The sequence below is a fragment of the Littorina saxatilis genome, linkage group LG8, assembly GCF_037325665.1.
Source record: "Littorina saxatilis isolate snail1 linkage group LG8, US_GU_Lsax_2.0, whole genome shotgun sequence".
NCBI lineage: Eukaryota > Metazoa > Mollusca > Gastropoda > Littorinimorpha > Littorinidae > Littorina > Littorina saxatilis.
In genome coordinates this window covers 27,103,244-27,118,356 of record NC_090252.1, presented here as the reverse complement: position 1 = coordinate 27,118,356, position 15,113 = coordinate 27,103,244, and the positions used below count along the sequence as shown (strand labels likewise).

Genomic DNA, 15,113 nt, shown 5'->3' with positions numbered 1-15,113 from the left:
CTGGACCGATCTTTATGAAATTTGACATGAGAGTTCCTGGGTATGAAATCCCCGAACATTTTTTTCATTTTTTTGATAAATGTCTTTGATGACGTCATATCCGGCTATTTGTGAAAGTTGAGGCGGCACTGTCACGCCCTCATTTTTCAACCAAATTGGTTGAAATTTTGGTCGGGTAATGTTCGACGAAGCCCGGACTTCGGTATTGCATTTCAGCGTGGTGGCTTAAAAATTAATTAATGACTTTGGTCATTAAAAATCTGAAAATTGTAAAAAAAATATGTTTTTTATAAAACGATCCAAATTTACGTTTAGCTTATTCTCCATCATTTGCTGATTCCAAAAACATATAAATATGTTATATTCGGATTAAAAACAAGCTCTGAAAATTAAATATATAAAAATTATTATCAAAATTAAATTTTCCAAATCAATTTAAAAACACTTTCATCTTATTCCTTGTCGGTTCCTGATTCCAAAAACATATAGATATGATATGTTTGGATTAAAAACACGCTCAGAAAGTTAAAACGGAGAGAGGTACAGAAAAGCGTGCTATCCTTCCCAGCGCAACTACTACCCCGCTCTTCTTGTCAATTTCACTGCCTTTGCCGTGAGCGGTGGACTGACGATGCTACGAGTATACGGTCTTGCTGCGTTGCATTGCGTTCAGTTTCATTCTGTGAGTTCGACAGCTACTTGACTAAATGTTGTATTTTCGCCTTACGCGACTTGTTTGTTTTTATAATATTCTAAGCGGGAACAAGCAGAGTTGTGAGAATAGTGCAATTGTTGTGAAATGCAGCCAGTGGGTGGCATACTGATGTGATGGGGTGGAGTGGAAGGGGGGGGATAGGCCAGGAAGCATAAATGAGACGCCAAGACAGAGGTTGCGATAACGTGACTTTTACTTAACGTATCACCAGAAAGCAAACACCAGAAAGCAGACACCAGAAAGCATACACCAGAAAGCAGACACCAGAAAGCATACACCAGAAAGCAGTGTCTGATGACACATGAAAAGAAAAGAAAACATAATATAAGTACATGGTATAACAAGTAAAACGCACCATTCATACCAATGCATCCTATCCATACATACATTCCACAATAAACCTATGAATGTATGACTGTATCATTTGTCAAAATAATCATGACAAATATAGACAAGTAACAATACAGCCAAAATCCTGCAGACACAGCATTCTCTGAAAGAGAATCCACAGTGAGTTAAACAACTCCACAACAGCTAATGTCAAGGGAAGTAACCAACATCTTCCCTTAGGCCTAAGCCTTGCATAGGAAAATGCTCTACATAAATTAACCAACTGCATGAACCGCAACTGCAAAATAATTGTTATTATTAAGTATGTTCATCGCCATGAAGACACATCTTCATCGAGTTGAATAATAACGACAAGAATAAGAAAGATAACTCATGATACGAGCTCATTACCCAAAATATATGTGTCAACCATAATTCCCGTTCATCAATTGTAGGGGTTTCCGCGCCTAAATCGTAAATAGGTAGCTTTACGGGCCAATGGCACTGGGGGCTTAACTTTGGGCTTTTAACCGACTACTACTCAGACTTTACTGATCTCCAGAAATAATATGTGATAAAAATGGGGAAAAATGGCAACGATACACATGGGTCTTCTCGACATAAAATATTGCGAGACAGGCTTTTTCTCAGCGAAAACAAACGTATGAGAACGAGTCTGCCTTACTTGATTCTCTTACGAGTCCTTAATTCACAAGACTCTAAAACAACTTTAGAACAACTGGTCATCAAATATTAGAAGTTATTAACGCTCAATTTCAGCGTCAAATCATGAAAGTGATTAGAAACTGATCTAGAAAACACATCTCTCTGATAGATCAAAATGGCGTCATCAACTCTGACTCGAGACCGGTCGGACATCGCCCGGGACCAAATCAGCGTCAAAATGTACATATATGCAAACATCATAGCATCAAATGAAACATAAGAATAGAGCATAAGGAAAGAATACAGCATAAGGAATGAATAAAGCATTTAGTTACTTACAGATTCTCCTCAGTGAGCACACGTAAAAGGAACACAAAACCTGCTGCTGACGATAGTCGCGTAACACAAGAGCACAGGTTTCGGAATTCAGTTACAACCACACGTCGACCGTTCACGTCAACCGACACAATCGGAGCAACACACAGCTCGCAGTGTCACAAATCGCGTTCTCTCCTCTAGCCTAAATGCTCAGTCTTTTAAAGGCTGGTCACTTCCGATACCCTGTGGCGATAAGCCAATAGGAAGACTACCCGGTGTCAGACAACGGGGGGTGTCGTCTTAAGATTGCCTGCCAAATGAAAGGGATCGTTAAAGAGGCAGAGAGCCGTGTCGGTGTCACGCACCGGAAATATTACGCACACCGGATAAGGCTCATTAGATTACAACCAGTTACAAAGAAGGGGAGGGGGGGTAAGAGACTAAAACCTCCAAGCCACCTGGCATCTTCTATGATGTACCCTGTCAAAAGAAATGACACCCACTTGACAAAACGCCGGGTCCAACGATACCCAGACAGGCTGGCGGCACATTACATAACGACCACCTAAATCTGAGATAAGAGGTTAGAAAGGAATCCGGTCAAGAGTCTACCCTACGATAGTAAACACACAATAATCCTAGCGGGAGACACAACTTGGGTCAGGGGAAGATAATAGACAGGGGAGGCAACTGGGTCGGGCAGGAGATAATTACACAAAAAGACTGCGTACGCCACTTGGCTACATCCCCCCCAGCTCTATACCAACTGCGTCCTCGCAGGTACAGCGCCTCGGGAATAGCTGAAAATGACATCTATAAATCAAACACAAGTTCACCCAAGTGAAACAACAAATAAAATCAGAAACGGTAACGGATGACACTCACAGTCACCCAACCCATTCATACAAGACACAATACAACAGGCAATCAATAATCATAGTGTACACACAGTCTCTTAGCTGAGCACAATAGCTAACAAGCAAGCAAGGCATGGTTACGCCACATGTGTGACTGAAGAGTTTTCATGATTTTACGAGGGGGTGGTTTAGCTGGGACTTAGAGTAAAGGGGCAGGACAAATTGAGCACAGAATCCCACAATGTTATCGGGTCAGCGTCGTGAAGCTCTACGGGGGCTGGGGCTGTCGCAAGCCGATGCTCTTTCTCTGTGAGCTGCTGTTGCAACAACGCTTCCAGGTCTTTGCGAATGTGTCCTGCTGCTTTCCGCTCAATTGACACCTCTTCACACTTGAAGACTAACCGCTCTCTAAGTTGGCGTATTTCTAAATCCTTCTGGAAGCGTTCATCCTGTAACTGTTGCTTGGCCTCCAGTTCCTTCTTCAGTCGGGTCTCTAAGCTGTCAATGGAGGCCTCGTGCTTCTTCGTCAGCTGTTCCTGAGCAGTCACAACCTCCTCTGTCTGACTGCTCTGCTCGCGGGGCGGTTGCTTGATGGAGGTTGACTGCTGGTCCACACGTAGCTCACTGGGCTGTCTCCATGACAGCGGCTGTTCACCTCCATGCCGCTTGGTAGGGCACCTGCTCTGTAGATGCCCGTGGCGGTTGCAAAGCCAACAACGTGGCTTCGCGGACGGTTGCTGTTGACGAGAGGCAGCCGGCGGGCGTTGGTGCAAGGCAGCTCGAAGCTCTGCTGACTTGATGGCGAGTTCGCTGACTTGTAATTGCAGGCTGCGTACCTCAGTGCTGCTCTCTGTTGCTTGTTGTTGTTGCTTCGTCACCACCTCGAAATCTTCCCTCATCCACCTGAGAGCTTCTGCACGGACTGCCGCAAAAGGGACAGCCTCACGCCCTCTCGCAAAGCGCATGAGGTCCCGTCTCATTGCAGGCAAGAACAGTCCGTGCATGAATCGATCCCGAAGTGCAGCATCGGAAACCGTACCGGCAACAACAGCATTCGTCTTCACCTGCAGAGCCTGCAACCTGTGGGCATATGAGAGAATGCCCTCCTCTTGACTCTGGGAGATGCTGTAGAACGACGCTAGTAGAGTGGAAATGCTGGCATGGTCCCCAAACGTGTCCTGCAGGATGGTCAAGACTAAGTTGGCAGTGCCAGTCGCCTGAGGGGGGTGCAGGTTGATCTCCTTCTTGGCAGGCCCAGCAAGTGACTGGATCAGCCATTCAGCAGCCTCACCGCCCAGCGCCTCCAGGTTGAAGTGGGCAATGATGCGACGAGCCTCTGTGACGTAGTCGTCTAGCAGACAGCCATCTTTGCTGCTTGTGAAGACAGGAAGCCTGGGAGGGGGAAATACCTGCCAAAGGGGTCGTGGAGCCACGTCGACCGCCATCTTGGATACGCCGAGTACCTCCTACACTGCTACCCCTGCTTTCTGGTGTTAAACTACGGCGTCTCTACTTCCTGAACCCTGTTCCGCATGCGCCAGATGTGATAGGGTGGAGTGGAAGGGGGAAAATAGGCCAGGAAGCATAAATGAGACGCCAAGACAGAGGTTGCGATAACGTGACTTTTACTTAACGTATCACCAGAAAGCAAACACCAGAAAGCAGACACCAGAAAGCATACACCAGAAAGCAGACACCAGAAAGCATACACCAGAAAGCAGTGTCTGATGACACATGAAAAGAAAAGAAAACATAATATAAGTACATGGTATAACAAGTAAAACGCACCATTCATACCAATGCATCCTATCCATACATACATTCCACAATAAACCTATGAATGTATGACTGTATCATTTGTCAAAATAATCATGACAAATATAGACAAGTAACAATACAGCCAAAATCCTGCAGACACAGCATTCTCTGAAAGAGAATCCACAGTGAGTTAAACAACTCCACAACAGCTAATGTCAAGGGAAGTAACCAACATCTTCCCTTAGGCCTAAGCCTTGCATAGGAAAATGCTCTACATAAATTAACCAACTGCATGAACCGCAACTGCAAAATAATTGTTATTATTAAGTATGTTCATCGCCATGAAGACACATCTTCATCGAGTTGAATAATAACGACAAGAATAAGAAAGATAACTCATGATACGAGCTCATTACCCAAAATATATGTGTCAACCATAATTCCCGTTCATCAATTGTAGGGGTTTCTGCGCCTAAATCGTAAATAGGTAGCTTTACGGGCCAATGGCACTGGGGGCTTAACTTTGGGCTTTTAACCGACTACTACTCAGACTTTACTGATCTCCAGAAATAATATGTGATAAAAATGGGGAAAAATGGCAACGACACACATGGGTTTCTCGACATAAAATATTGCGAGACAGGCTTTTTCTCAGCGAAAACAAACGTATGAGAACGAGTCTGCCTTACTTGATTCTCTTACGAGTCCTTAATTCACAAGACTCTAAAACAACTTTAGAACAACTGGTCATCAAATATTAGAAGTTATTAACGCTCAATTTCAGCGTCAAATCATGAAAGTGATTAGAAACTGATCTAGAAAACACATCTCTCTGATAGATCAAAATGGCGTCATCAACTCTGACTCGAGACCGGTCGGACATCGCCCGGGACCAAATCAGCGTCAAAATGTACATATATGCAAACATCATAGCATCAAATGAAACATAAGAATAGAGCATAAGGAAAGAATACAGCATAAGGAATGAATAAAGCATTTAGTTACTTACAGATTCTCCTCAGTGAGCACACGTAAAAGGAACACAAAACCTGCTGCTGACGATAGTCGCGTAACACAAGAGCACAGGTTTCGGAATTCAGTTACAACCACACGTCGACCGTTCACGTCAACCGACACAATCGGAGCAACACACAGCTCGCAGTGTCACAAATCGCGTTCTCTCCTCTAGCCTAAATGCTCAGTCTTTTAAAGGCTGGTCACTTCCGATACCCTGTGGCGATAAGCCAATAGGAAGACTACCCGGTGTCAGACAACGGGGGGTGTCGTCTTAAGATTGCCTGCCAAATGAAAGGGATCGTTAAAGAGGCAGAGAGCCGTGTCGGTGTCACGCACCGGAAATATTACGCACACCGGATAAGGCTCATTAGATTACAACCAGTTACAAAGAAGGGGAGGGGGGGGTAAGAGACTAAAACCTCCAAGCCACCTGGCATCTTCTATGATGTACCCTGTCAAAAGAAATGACACCCACTTGACAAAACGCCGGGTCCAACGATACCCAGACAGGCTGGCGGCACATTACATAACGACCACCTAAATCTGAGATAAGAGTTTAGAAAGGAATCCGGTCAAGAGTCTACCCTACGATAGTAAACACACAATAATCCTAGCGGGAGACACAACTTGGGTCAGGGGAAGATAATAGACAGGGGAGGCAACTGGGTCGGGCAGGAGATAATTACACAAAAAGACTGCGTACGCCACTTGGCTACACTGCTAACAGGGAAGTGAAGCGGCTGGGTAGCCAAAGGAAAGCTTGCACTGTGAGTGTGTGTGCAGGCGACGCACCCCGGGGGCAGCGTGATGATGATAGGACGAGGCTCCGCGAAGCCTGAGGTGCCGCTGAACCTGGCGGCCATGAGGGAGATCGACATCAAGGGCATCAACAGATACGCCAACTGGTCAGCGAACACCTTTCATGTTGGCCTTTTTTTCTAATGTTTGCTGAATAGTTTCTTCTTCATGAATATAAGGTGGCCGCCTTGTCCTCAGTGCCTGAAAACCAACGAATGAATACATGAAATGAGTGGATAAATGAATGAATGAATGAATGAAGGAAGGAATGAATGAATCAATCAATCAATCAATCAATCAATCAATCAATCAATCAATCAATCAAACAATCAATCAGTCAATCAGCAATCATTCAAGCAATCAATCAATTTCTTGTGTCCAATCTTGTTTAATCATTTCTATAATATTACTCTTCTTGTCGGTGGTGATAGCCTAATTTAAAGGAACAGGCAGCAGACGCTTTTTAAACACCTCCATTTACGACGCACTGATTTGTTGACAATCAAATATCAGACACCGAAAAAGATACCTTTAGTATAGTACAGTATTAGATAGGGTTTACCACTCATTTATCCTGGAGCCAAAATGGCACAGTGACCGAGGCCGTTTACATGCCTCGGCAGTCACATGGGGATGGGACATGGAGACAGTCTCTGAGTCATTCCATTAAGTTGACCTGTGTCCGTCCCGGCCTGGATTCCAACCTGTGACCCGAGGCTCACAGACAGACAGTGGCTTTAGCGATTCGTTGCATTATTTTTAACCCATCATTGCCTTGTTGTTTTGTTTATTTCAGTTACCCCACCGCCCTGTCATTGGTGGAGTCGGGTCAGGTTGACGTCACGACTCTCATCACGCACCACTTCCCGATCACCGAGACTGTGCGAGCTTTCCAGACAGCCGTGACCCCAGAGAGCCGCGCGGTCAAGGTCATGATTCACTGTGATCAGTAAATAGGCTTTTTTGCAAGGGAGACGAAAGGTGGTTTCAGTGACTGCCCCTCAAACACTGGGATCATTCCCACAATGCTGTCCGGCTATTATATGAGAAAAGCAGCAACGACTGAACTAGCAGTCACTGGACCTGTAAAAAAAAAAAGGCCACTGAGACTGAACAACATAGAGTCATATGTGTGTTTTTTCTCAAAACAAATTCAGTCGTCTGGAATGTAAAAAAACAGAGTTTGCCTGAATATGACACCCGTTCTTAAGTTCACAAGAAGCTTCTTTACAAACAAAGAAACAAAAAAACGAGAAAAAAACATATTCAAAGATGTTTGCGAGTTTTGGATTACAAACACAGAAAAAGCGCTTTTGACGGTACTTTTCTTTCTAGGCCTTCATTTTACAATCTGAAGCACAAAACATTTTTTCGTGTTAGTTATTATATTTGACCGCTTATCAGCATGTTTGGTTCTTTGTCAACACAGAAGCCAGATGGCAAGAACATTGCATGCATGTTTTGTTAGCATGTTAATCAGTATAGTACGAATTAAAGACACATTTTGGTGAAGGAGTTCAAGTGTCTCCTGTGTGTCAGTATGTGTGTGTGTGTGTGTGTGTGTGTGTGTGTGTGTGTGTGTGTGTGTGCAGGGGCGGATTAGGGGGGGGTTACAGGGGTTCCAGACCACCACCCCCCCGGCTGTCAAAAAAAATAATAAAAATTAATACTAACTTTAAAAGAAATAATGAGTGGCTGCTGACACCAGTTGATCATGTTTAAAATCAAGGATAAGCCATAAATTGTTCATAAAATAGCTAAAACTCTTCAGCTTCTGGGGGGCAATTTTGCCCCCCAGACCCCCCAACGGGGCCTGCCCATGATGATGATAAAATCGTTTATTTAACGTCACTCTGTAAAAACATTGGTGACATTCGTCTTAGGTTAAGAACACACACAGGCACGCACACAAACTTTCCCTTTATGTACAGTGGTTCACCACCCTCCCGCCCCCCGCACACTCTCGCTCATCTAATTAAAAAGTGTGTTAAGAGATACTTGGATATAAAATGGTATTTTTAAAAGTTCTGATAAAAATATATAGTAGCTGTATGAGAAGCAATGACGTCAGCCGCAGCAATGTCTCTTCATATCCAGGGACCAAGTCAGGGGTTGAAAGTGGCATGAGTTCAAATCACACTCCAAAGTCAAATGAGCAATGGTGAGGTCGGATTGACAGGTGCATTTAAGCTCTAGAAATTGGTAGTTCCCAGCTTCTGCCCTTAGGCGGTTAATCCTTTTTATTACACGTGGGCATGCATTATAGGTGTTCATCTGTTTTGATGGGGCTTCCCGAATGAGCCAGCCAGAGCTTATAGCCGTGTGCATATATTTGTTCCTCCATTCTCTCCAGAGAAGAGAGTCTGTAAGGCTACTGATCTCAGAAGCAGACAACGTTCACGTGTGCTGGACACCAGACCAGGTTAAAGGACCAGACCACGCTGTTTTAAAGGTTATTAGAACCACTAACCGATGACTGAAGGTTAGAGAAATGCACCTAAAGATTCCAAAAATGTAAAGAAATTCACCGATTCGTAGCTTAATCATTGTGATTTAATTAAAAACGTTCCGCCAAATTCGTCTGCTAAACGAGATTTCGAAATGGCCGCCAGTAGACGAGAACCGGCTGTGACGTCACTTAGTGTTTGGAAACCGAAAGTTACAGCTTACGCTCAAGTGGGCGTTTGCCTAAATCGAGCATCAACAGCACGCCGAAGGAATGCGCACGGCTGCTGATAGCTATGAAGTATAGAAAAAAGGTTCAGGCATCAGTTGTCACCTTTTTCCGATGGGCTTACAACTTCTGCAGCAAGACTGATTAACTGGAAACGGCCAACACGATGTGCTGTGTTTCGCGACACTTTCTTCCAATGCGAACGCAGTTAAGCCGGCAAGAAAACCTGGCACACACAAAACAGCTGTTGCCTAACGCAGTTCCAGTTCCGACAATTGTTGACCACTCACAGGAGGTCAGAAACCGGATACCAATGTCATCAGAACGATCTGCTTTCACTAAACGCAGACGAAAGGAAGTGAGTACATGTATACTGAATGTGTTCTGTAAGGGATAGGGGTTCAGTGTCACTGGGCGTTTTTGTCAGACTGACAGTATTTGTAGTGGAATGGCATCTGTTCCTAATTTTAAGCACATGTGTTAAGATTACAGATTAAAACATATATCTGTTACTACATGTCCGTCCCCATGCACCCACCTTAAAGTTCCCTCTCTCTCTCCCTCTTTTACACTCACCTGGGTAATCGATGAGTCTCAGGTTTAATCAGTGTCCGTCCATATACACATAGACATTCACACAAACACACACACGTTGTTATAGTTGTTATCTAATTCAGTGTTGTATTAAATAGATAAAGAAATCGTTAATACAGCAAGCTTGCATGAATAATTTGCTGTTGTCCTTTTTTTCAGATCAGGTTCTGTAATACAGTAATTATAATTAATACAAGTACAAATTCATGTTTGCAGTCATACTCATAGTGTGTGAGTGTGTGAGTGTGTGTGTGTGTGTGTGTGTGTGTGTGAAAAGCACTTTGATACTTAAAACATCTGTGTTATTTGATTTTATTACAAAACTGCAGTCAGAATATTAAGCAGACCTATTCCAACAATACATTTTGATCAGCAGTAAATGTAATGTCAAATTATGAACAACAATCATGTGAGCAGATATATCTAACAGAAACAAATAGTCTAGCAAAATAATACAACCAAGTACATGTATGGACATCATCATCCACATAAAAAAATTGATTGTAGGAAGAGCACTCTGTGTTATTACCACTGATTCAGTCAAACTGCCAGTTCAACTTTATCTCTGTGGGTTGTTTTTTTCTCTCAGAGTAACATGGGAAAAAAACCTTTTAAAAACTTGCATGCAACAGAGCTGGATTGTTTCTAGTGATCATGCAGCATGATTTATCCGCATAGAAAACTACTGAAACACCTAAACAGAAATAACAATGTCTACAGAAAAAATCCACTGTTTGATTGCTGTCTGTAGTACTCCTCTTGCTAACAGTGGCATTAAAATAATTAAAACTAAGCTATGCTCTCTTGGGGGGGGGAAAAGTGCTCTAAGTACTTTTTGTGTCTACATAGGCAAAACAAAACTATGCAATGTTTCAGATTTCCTGACCCACCCTATGTTTTTCCTCCTTATCCTGGACTATTTTGGACTCTTACAAAAATGCAGGCTACTTCAAAAATGACAAATCTTAATTTTGCAGGCTTACAAGGAAATTGACTCTTCTCTTACAACCAGAATACACCATGATTTCAAGCAAATAAAAATGTAGGCTACTTCAAAAATGACAAATCTTAATTTTGCAGGCTTACAAGGAAATTGACTCCTCTTACAACCAGAATACACCATGATTTCAAGCAAATAAAAAAACTACATGCACCTGAGAAAAAAACACACTTTAAATCAAGAAGTTAGACCTCCTAACCCCAGCTTTTCAATTCAATTCAATACGTTGTTGATGTTGATTATGGAGCTTAACGTCCTCCCAGGTAACTAGGGACCTATATTGGGGCATGATTTTTTATACAATGTTAAAAGTGTAGGGTGTAATGGGGGGGAGGGGGACTGGAGGGTGACGGGGTGTAGTCGCTAATAAATTTAAAGGTGCGTTTATTATCTAATATACCAGACATTTTGTTTTGGCTGGTGTACAGAATAACATCACATAAAATCGCACTCGCAAAACATACAAAACACATAAAATGTACACATCAGTACACACATAACCCAAACCACACATATCCATACCAGCACCATCACACACATATCCACATACATACTCTAGTTTGTACATTATAAAAATAAATACATTATGATTAATATCATTACTAGTCAACTTAAATTAAGGCTCAAAATAGGTCTTAGTTCTGATGAAAAAGTGATTGTGTTGTAATATTGGTTATTACTGAGTGTTGATGTTACAATGATTACATTATAAAAACAACAACAGAACAATGTGAAGAGCAAACTTCTTCTGTGGGCATGCAAGTGAGTTAATCTTGTGTGTGTGTGTGTGTGAAACTATATGTGACTGAGTATTACAAATTTAAATGACAACAGTTTTCTTGATAGCCTTTAAAAACAACAACAAATACATACATTTAACAATCAAACAAATATAGGCACCTCAAAAAAAGTTGTATGTACACCTTCGTGGCTGGTGATGCATTCTTGCTCCCCTGCAAGTTTTCATTCTACAATGTACCTCAGGCTAGCTTCCTCTCTCTCTCAAATCTGCCCCTCCCACACAATACAACAGGTACAGTGGCCACTCTGACACCAGTCTCTGAAATAATCAAGAACAGTTAAAACTGCGATGAGCTGTTGTTCTTTTACTCGTGAATGCAATGCATGAACACTTAAACAATATCCCACTTATTCGCGAGTGCGTTGACAAGGCGAGAGTGAAAAAATAGCACAGACTCGAAAGCAGACGATAAGTTCAGCACAGAGAGCGGGCGTGTTTACCTTTGATCGCTGAGACAAACAGTGTCGCAATTTTCATCGTCACTGTTTCACTACTGCTGGAACTCCGCCCTCATCTTTCATGCTTGATTCGAGGAGAGAAACCGGTAGTTCGAACATGTACGGTTCAATTTCGTCTGCAGTTACGCTTGTTGTTGTCATGTTCATGATGTTGGTAAACTACCATCTCCACACGGTGTGACGTCACGGATAATTTATTCATAAGCCAGTCTCGCGAAGATCACGCGGCACAATGGCGGGTCGTTTTGGAGAAGAAATCCGTCGCTTCGGTCACAAAATTCGTCGGATTACGGCCTTAGAAGATTCCGAAGTAAACCAAACATTGTTGAAGACGGTAAGAAAGTGGTTTTCTAACTAACTGCAAACATCGGGAAGTGTTCGGTCGCGCAGGAACACGATTCGAAGCGTTTTTGACGCTAAAACAGCGTGGTCTGGTCCTTTAATCTCGCTTCCTTTTTATATTTAGTCAAGTTTTGACTAAATACTTTAACATCGAGGGGGAATCGAAACGAGGGTCGTGGTGTATGTGCGTGTGTCTGTCTGTCTGTCTGTCTGTCTGTCTGTCTGTCTGTCTGTCTGTGTGTGTGTGTGTGTGTAGAGCGATTCAGACTAAACTACTGGACCGATCTTTATGAAATTTGACATGAGAGTTCCTGGGTGTGAAATCCCCGAACGTTTTTTTCATTTTTTTGATAAATGTCTTTGATGACGTCATATCCGGCTTTTCGTGAAAGTTGAGGCGGCACTGTCACGCCCTCATTTTTCAACCAAATTGGTTGAAATTTTGGTCAAGTAATCTTCGACGAAGCCCGGACTTCGGTATTGCATTTCAGCTTGGTGGCTTAAAAATTAATTAATGACTTTGGTCATTAAAAATCTGAAAATTGTAAAAAAAAATAAAAATTTATAAAACGATCCAAATTTACGTTTATCTTATTCTCCATCATTTGCTGATTCCAAAAACATATAAATATGTTATATTCGGATTAAAAACAAGCTCTGAAAATTAAATATATAAAAATTATTATCAAATTTTTTTTTTCGAAATCAATTTAAAAACACTTTCATCTTATTCCTTGTCGGTTCCTGATTCCAAAAATATATAGATATGATATGTTTGGATTAAAAACACGCTCAGAAAGTTAAAACGAAGAGAGGTACAGAAAAACGTGCTATCCTTCTCAGCGCAACGAATACCCCGCTCTTCTTGTCAATTCCACGGGCACTGCCTTTGCCACGGGCGGTGGAGTGACGATGCTACGAGTGTACGGTCTTGCTGCGTTGCGTTGCGTTCAGTTTCATTCTGTGAGTTCGACAGTGTTACACGACACTTGAGATTGCCACAAGTTCTCAAATGTTGTATAGTTGTGTTCTTTTATTCTACGTCGCCCGTCTTCGCAGCAGCAGAAAACAACTCGTCAAATTGAGTTCGAGGATTTATTCAGCATTCAATACATACAACTGCACAACGTAGCAGAACTCAAATAGAAGCTTTTTTTAACATTCAAATCGCGCTGGCATATATAGTAAATACTCAATCTCGAGAATATTCCAGACCGAACACGATACAACTACATTATACGAGCCGTGCATGGACTAAACTAGCGACATTCTCTCTGACGTACATCAAAAGCGCCGACACACTTAATCCGAACGAACGCCACGAACTCACGACTAAAACAGCATGGTAAACAACTTGTTTTGACAGGACTAGAAAGTTCACCTGCATTCTCGTCCACGCATAAATATTATGTTTACAAAATATAATATCGATACTTTCCCACAAAGTACAAATAAGTCAACTACATGCAACACACAAAACTGAACCAAGGCTCAGCAACGGTAGCGTTTCCTAACATTACCCCCAACACCAGAAGAAATTTACCTAATTTCTTTCAATCATTGAAACGCTACCTGTACACATATTATGTATACATAACAGATTGAAATCCAGGTATGTACATTAGTCTGTTGGAGAATGAACACCGTTTTACTCACATACTCGGCTGAGAAAATCTGCTCCAACATTGTCTGAACCCTTAATCGATTCCACTCGCATATCAAAGTTCTGCAAGTACATCACCCACCTCATGATACGATTATTCACAAACTTCGCAGAGTTCAGGTAGGTGAGGGGTTTGTGATCAGTCTGAAGCACGAATTTCACCCCTTGGAGGTAGAGTTCAAATTTCTTGATTCCCCACACGATGGCTAAACACTCTTTCTCCATGGTCGAGTAGTTCTTCTCGGCTCCTGACAGCTTCTTGCTGGCATAGCTGACCGGAAACGGTTTACCTCCATGTTCTTGCATCAGCATGGCGCCGATCCCTTCGTCCGATGCGTCTGTACGCAAGATGAACTCTTTGGCAGTATCAGGAAGGCGTAGCACCGGGTCTCGTGACATCAGGTCGCGCACAGTCTGATATGCCTTCTCCTGAGCTGGTCCCCAGAGTATTCGGTTGGGGCATCCTTTTCGGGTCATGTCCGACAAAGGCGCCGTTATGGCGGCGAAGTTTGGAATGAACTCTCTGTAGTACCCAGCCAATCCAAGGAAGGATCGCACCTGCTTCTTGGTTTCAGGACGTGGCGCATTGAGGATCTTGGTGACGTTTTCCAACAAAAGCCCCTTTTGACCTTCCTTCAGTGAATGACCTATGAAGTCAACGTTGTCGGTCCCCAAAATGCACTTGCTGGGTCTCACGGTCAGATTGGCTTTTGTCAGGCGGGAAAACAGTTCCCTCAAAGTCTCCAGATGCTCCGCAAAGGTCTCCGTGTGGACTAGCAGATCATCCCAGTAGTACACAACATTCTTCATTCCTTTGAGCATTTTTCGCATTCCCCTCTTCAGGGTAGCACCACTGTTCACCATGCCAAAAGACATCCGCAGGCACTCATACGTTCCGTCTGGAGTTGCAAAGGCAGTCTTTGGTATGTCCTCTTCGCGCACAGGAATCTGCCAATATCCCTTGCTGAGATCGATCTTTGAGAAGATCTTACTGCCGGTTAACTGTCGGAACAGATCAGCCGCTGTCGGCATTGGTTCAGGGTCAAACACGGTGATCTTATTCACTTTCCTGAAGCCAATGCATACCCTGTTTGTGCCGTCTTTCTTCTTGACCACAACAA

The 15,113-nt window shown here is 42.9% G+C and overlaps 1 protein-coding gene across 3 annotated transcripts in view; it reads left to right on the top strand.

Moving 5' to 3' along the window:
• The window catches only part of LOC138973184 (sorbitol dehydrogenase-like), a 23,767-nt gene extending 15,792 nt beyond the window's left edge, over positions 1-7,975 (top strand). For all 3 annotated transcript variants that reach the window (XM_070345876.1, XM_070345875.1, XM_070345877.1), the window contains exons 9-10: positions 6,445-6,566; positions 7,256-7,975. In XM_070345876.1, coding sequence (XP_070201977.1) covers positions 6,445-6,566; positions 7,256-7,412 — 279 coding nt within the window. In that variant the 3' untranslated portion in view covers positions 7,413-7,975. The remainder of the gene's footprint in view (positions 1-6,444; positions 6,567-7,255) is intronic.
• Positions 7,976-15,113: the final 7,138 nt, after the last annotated feature.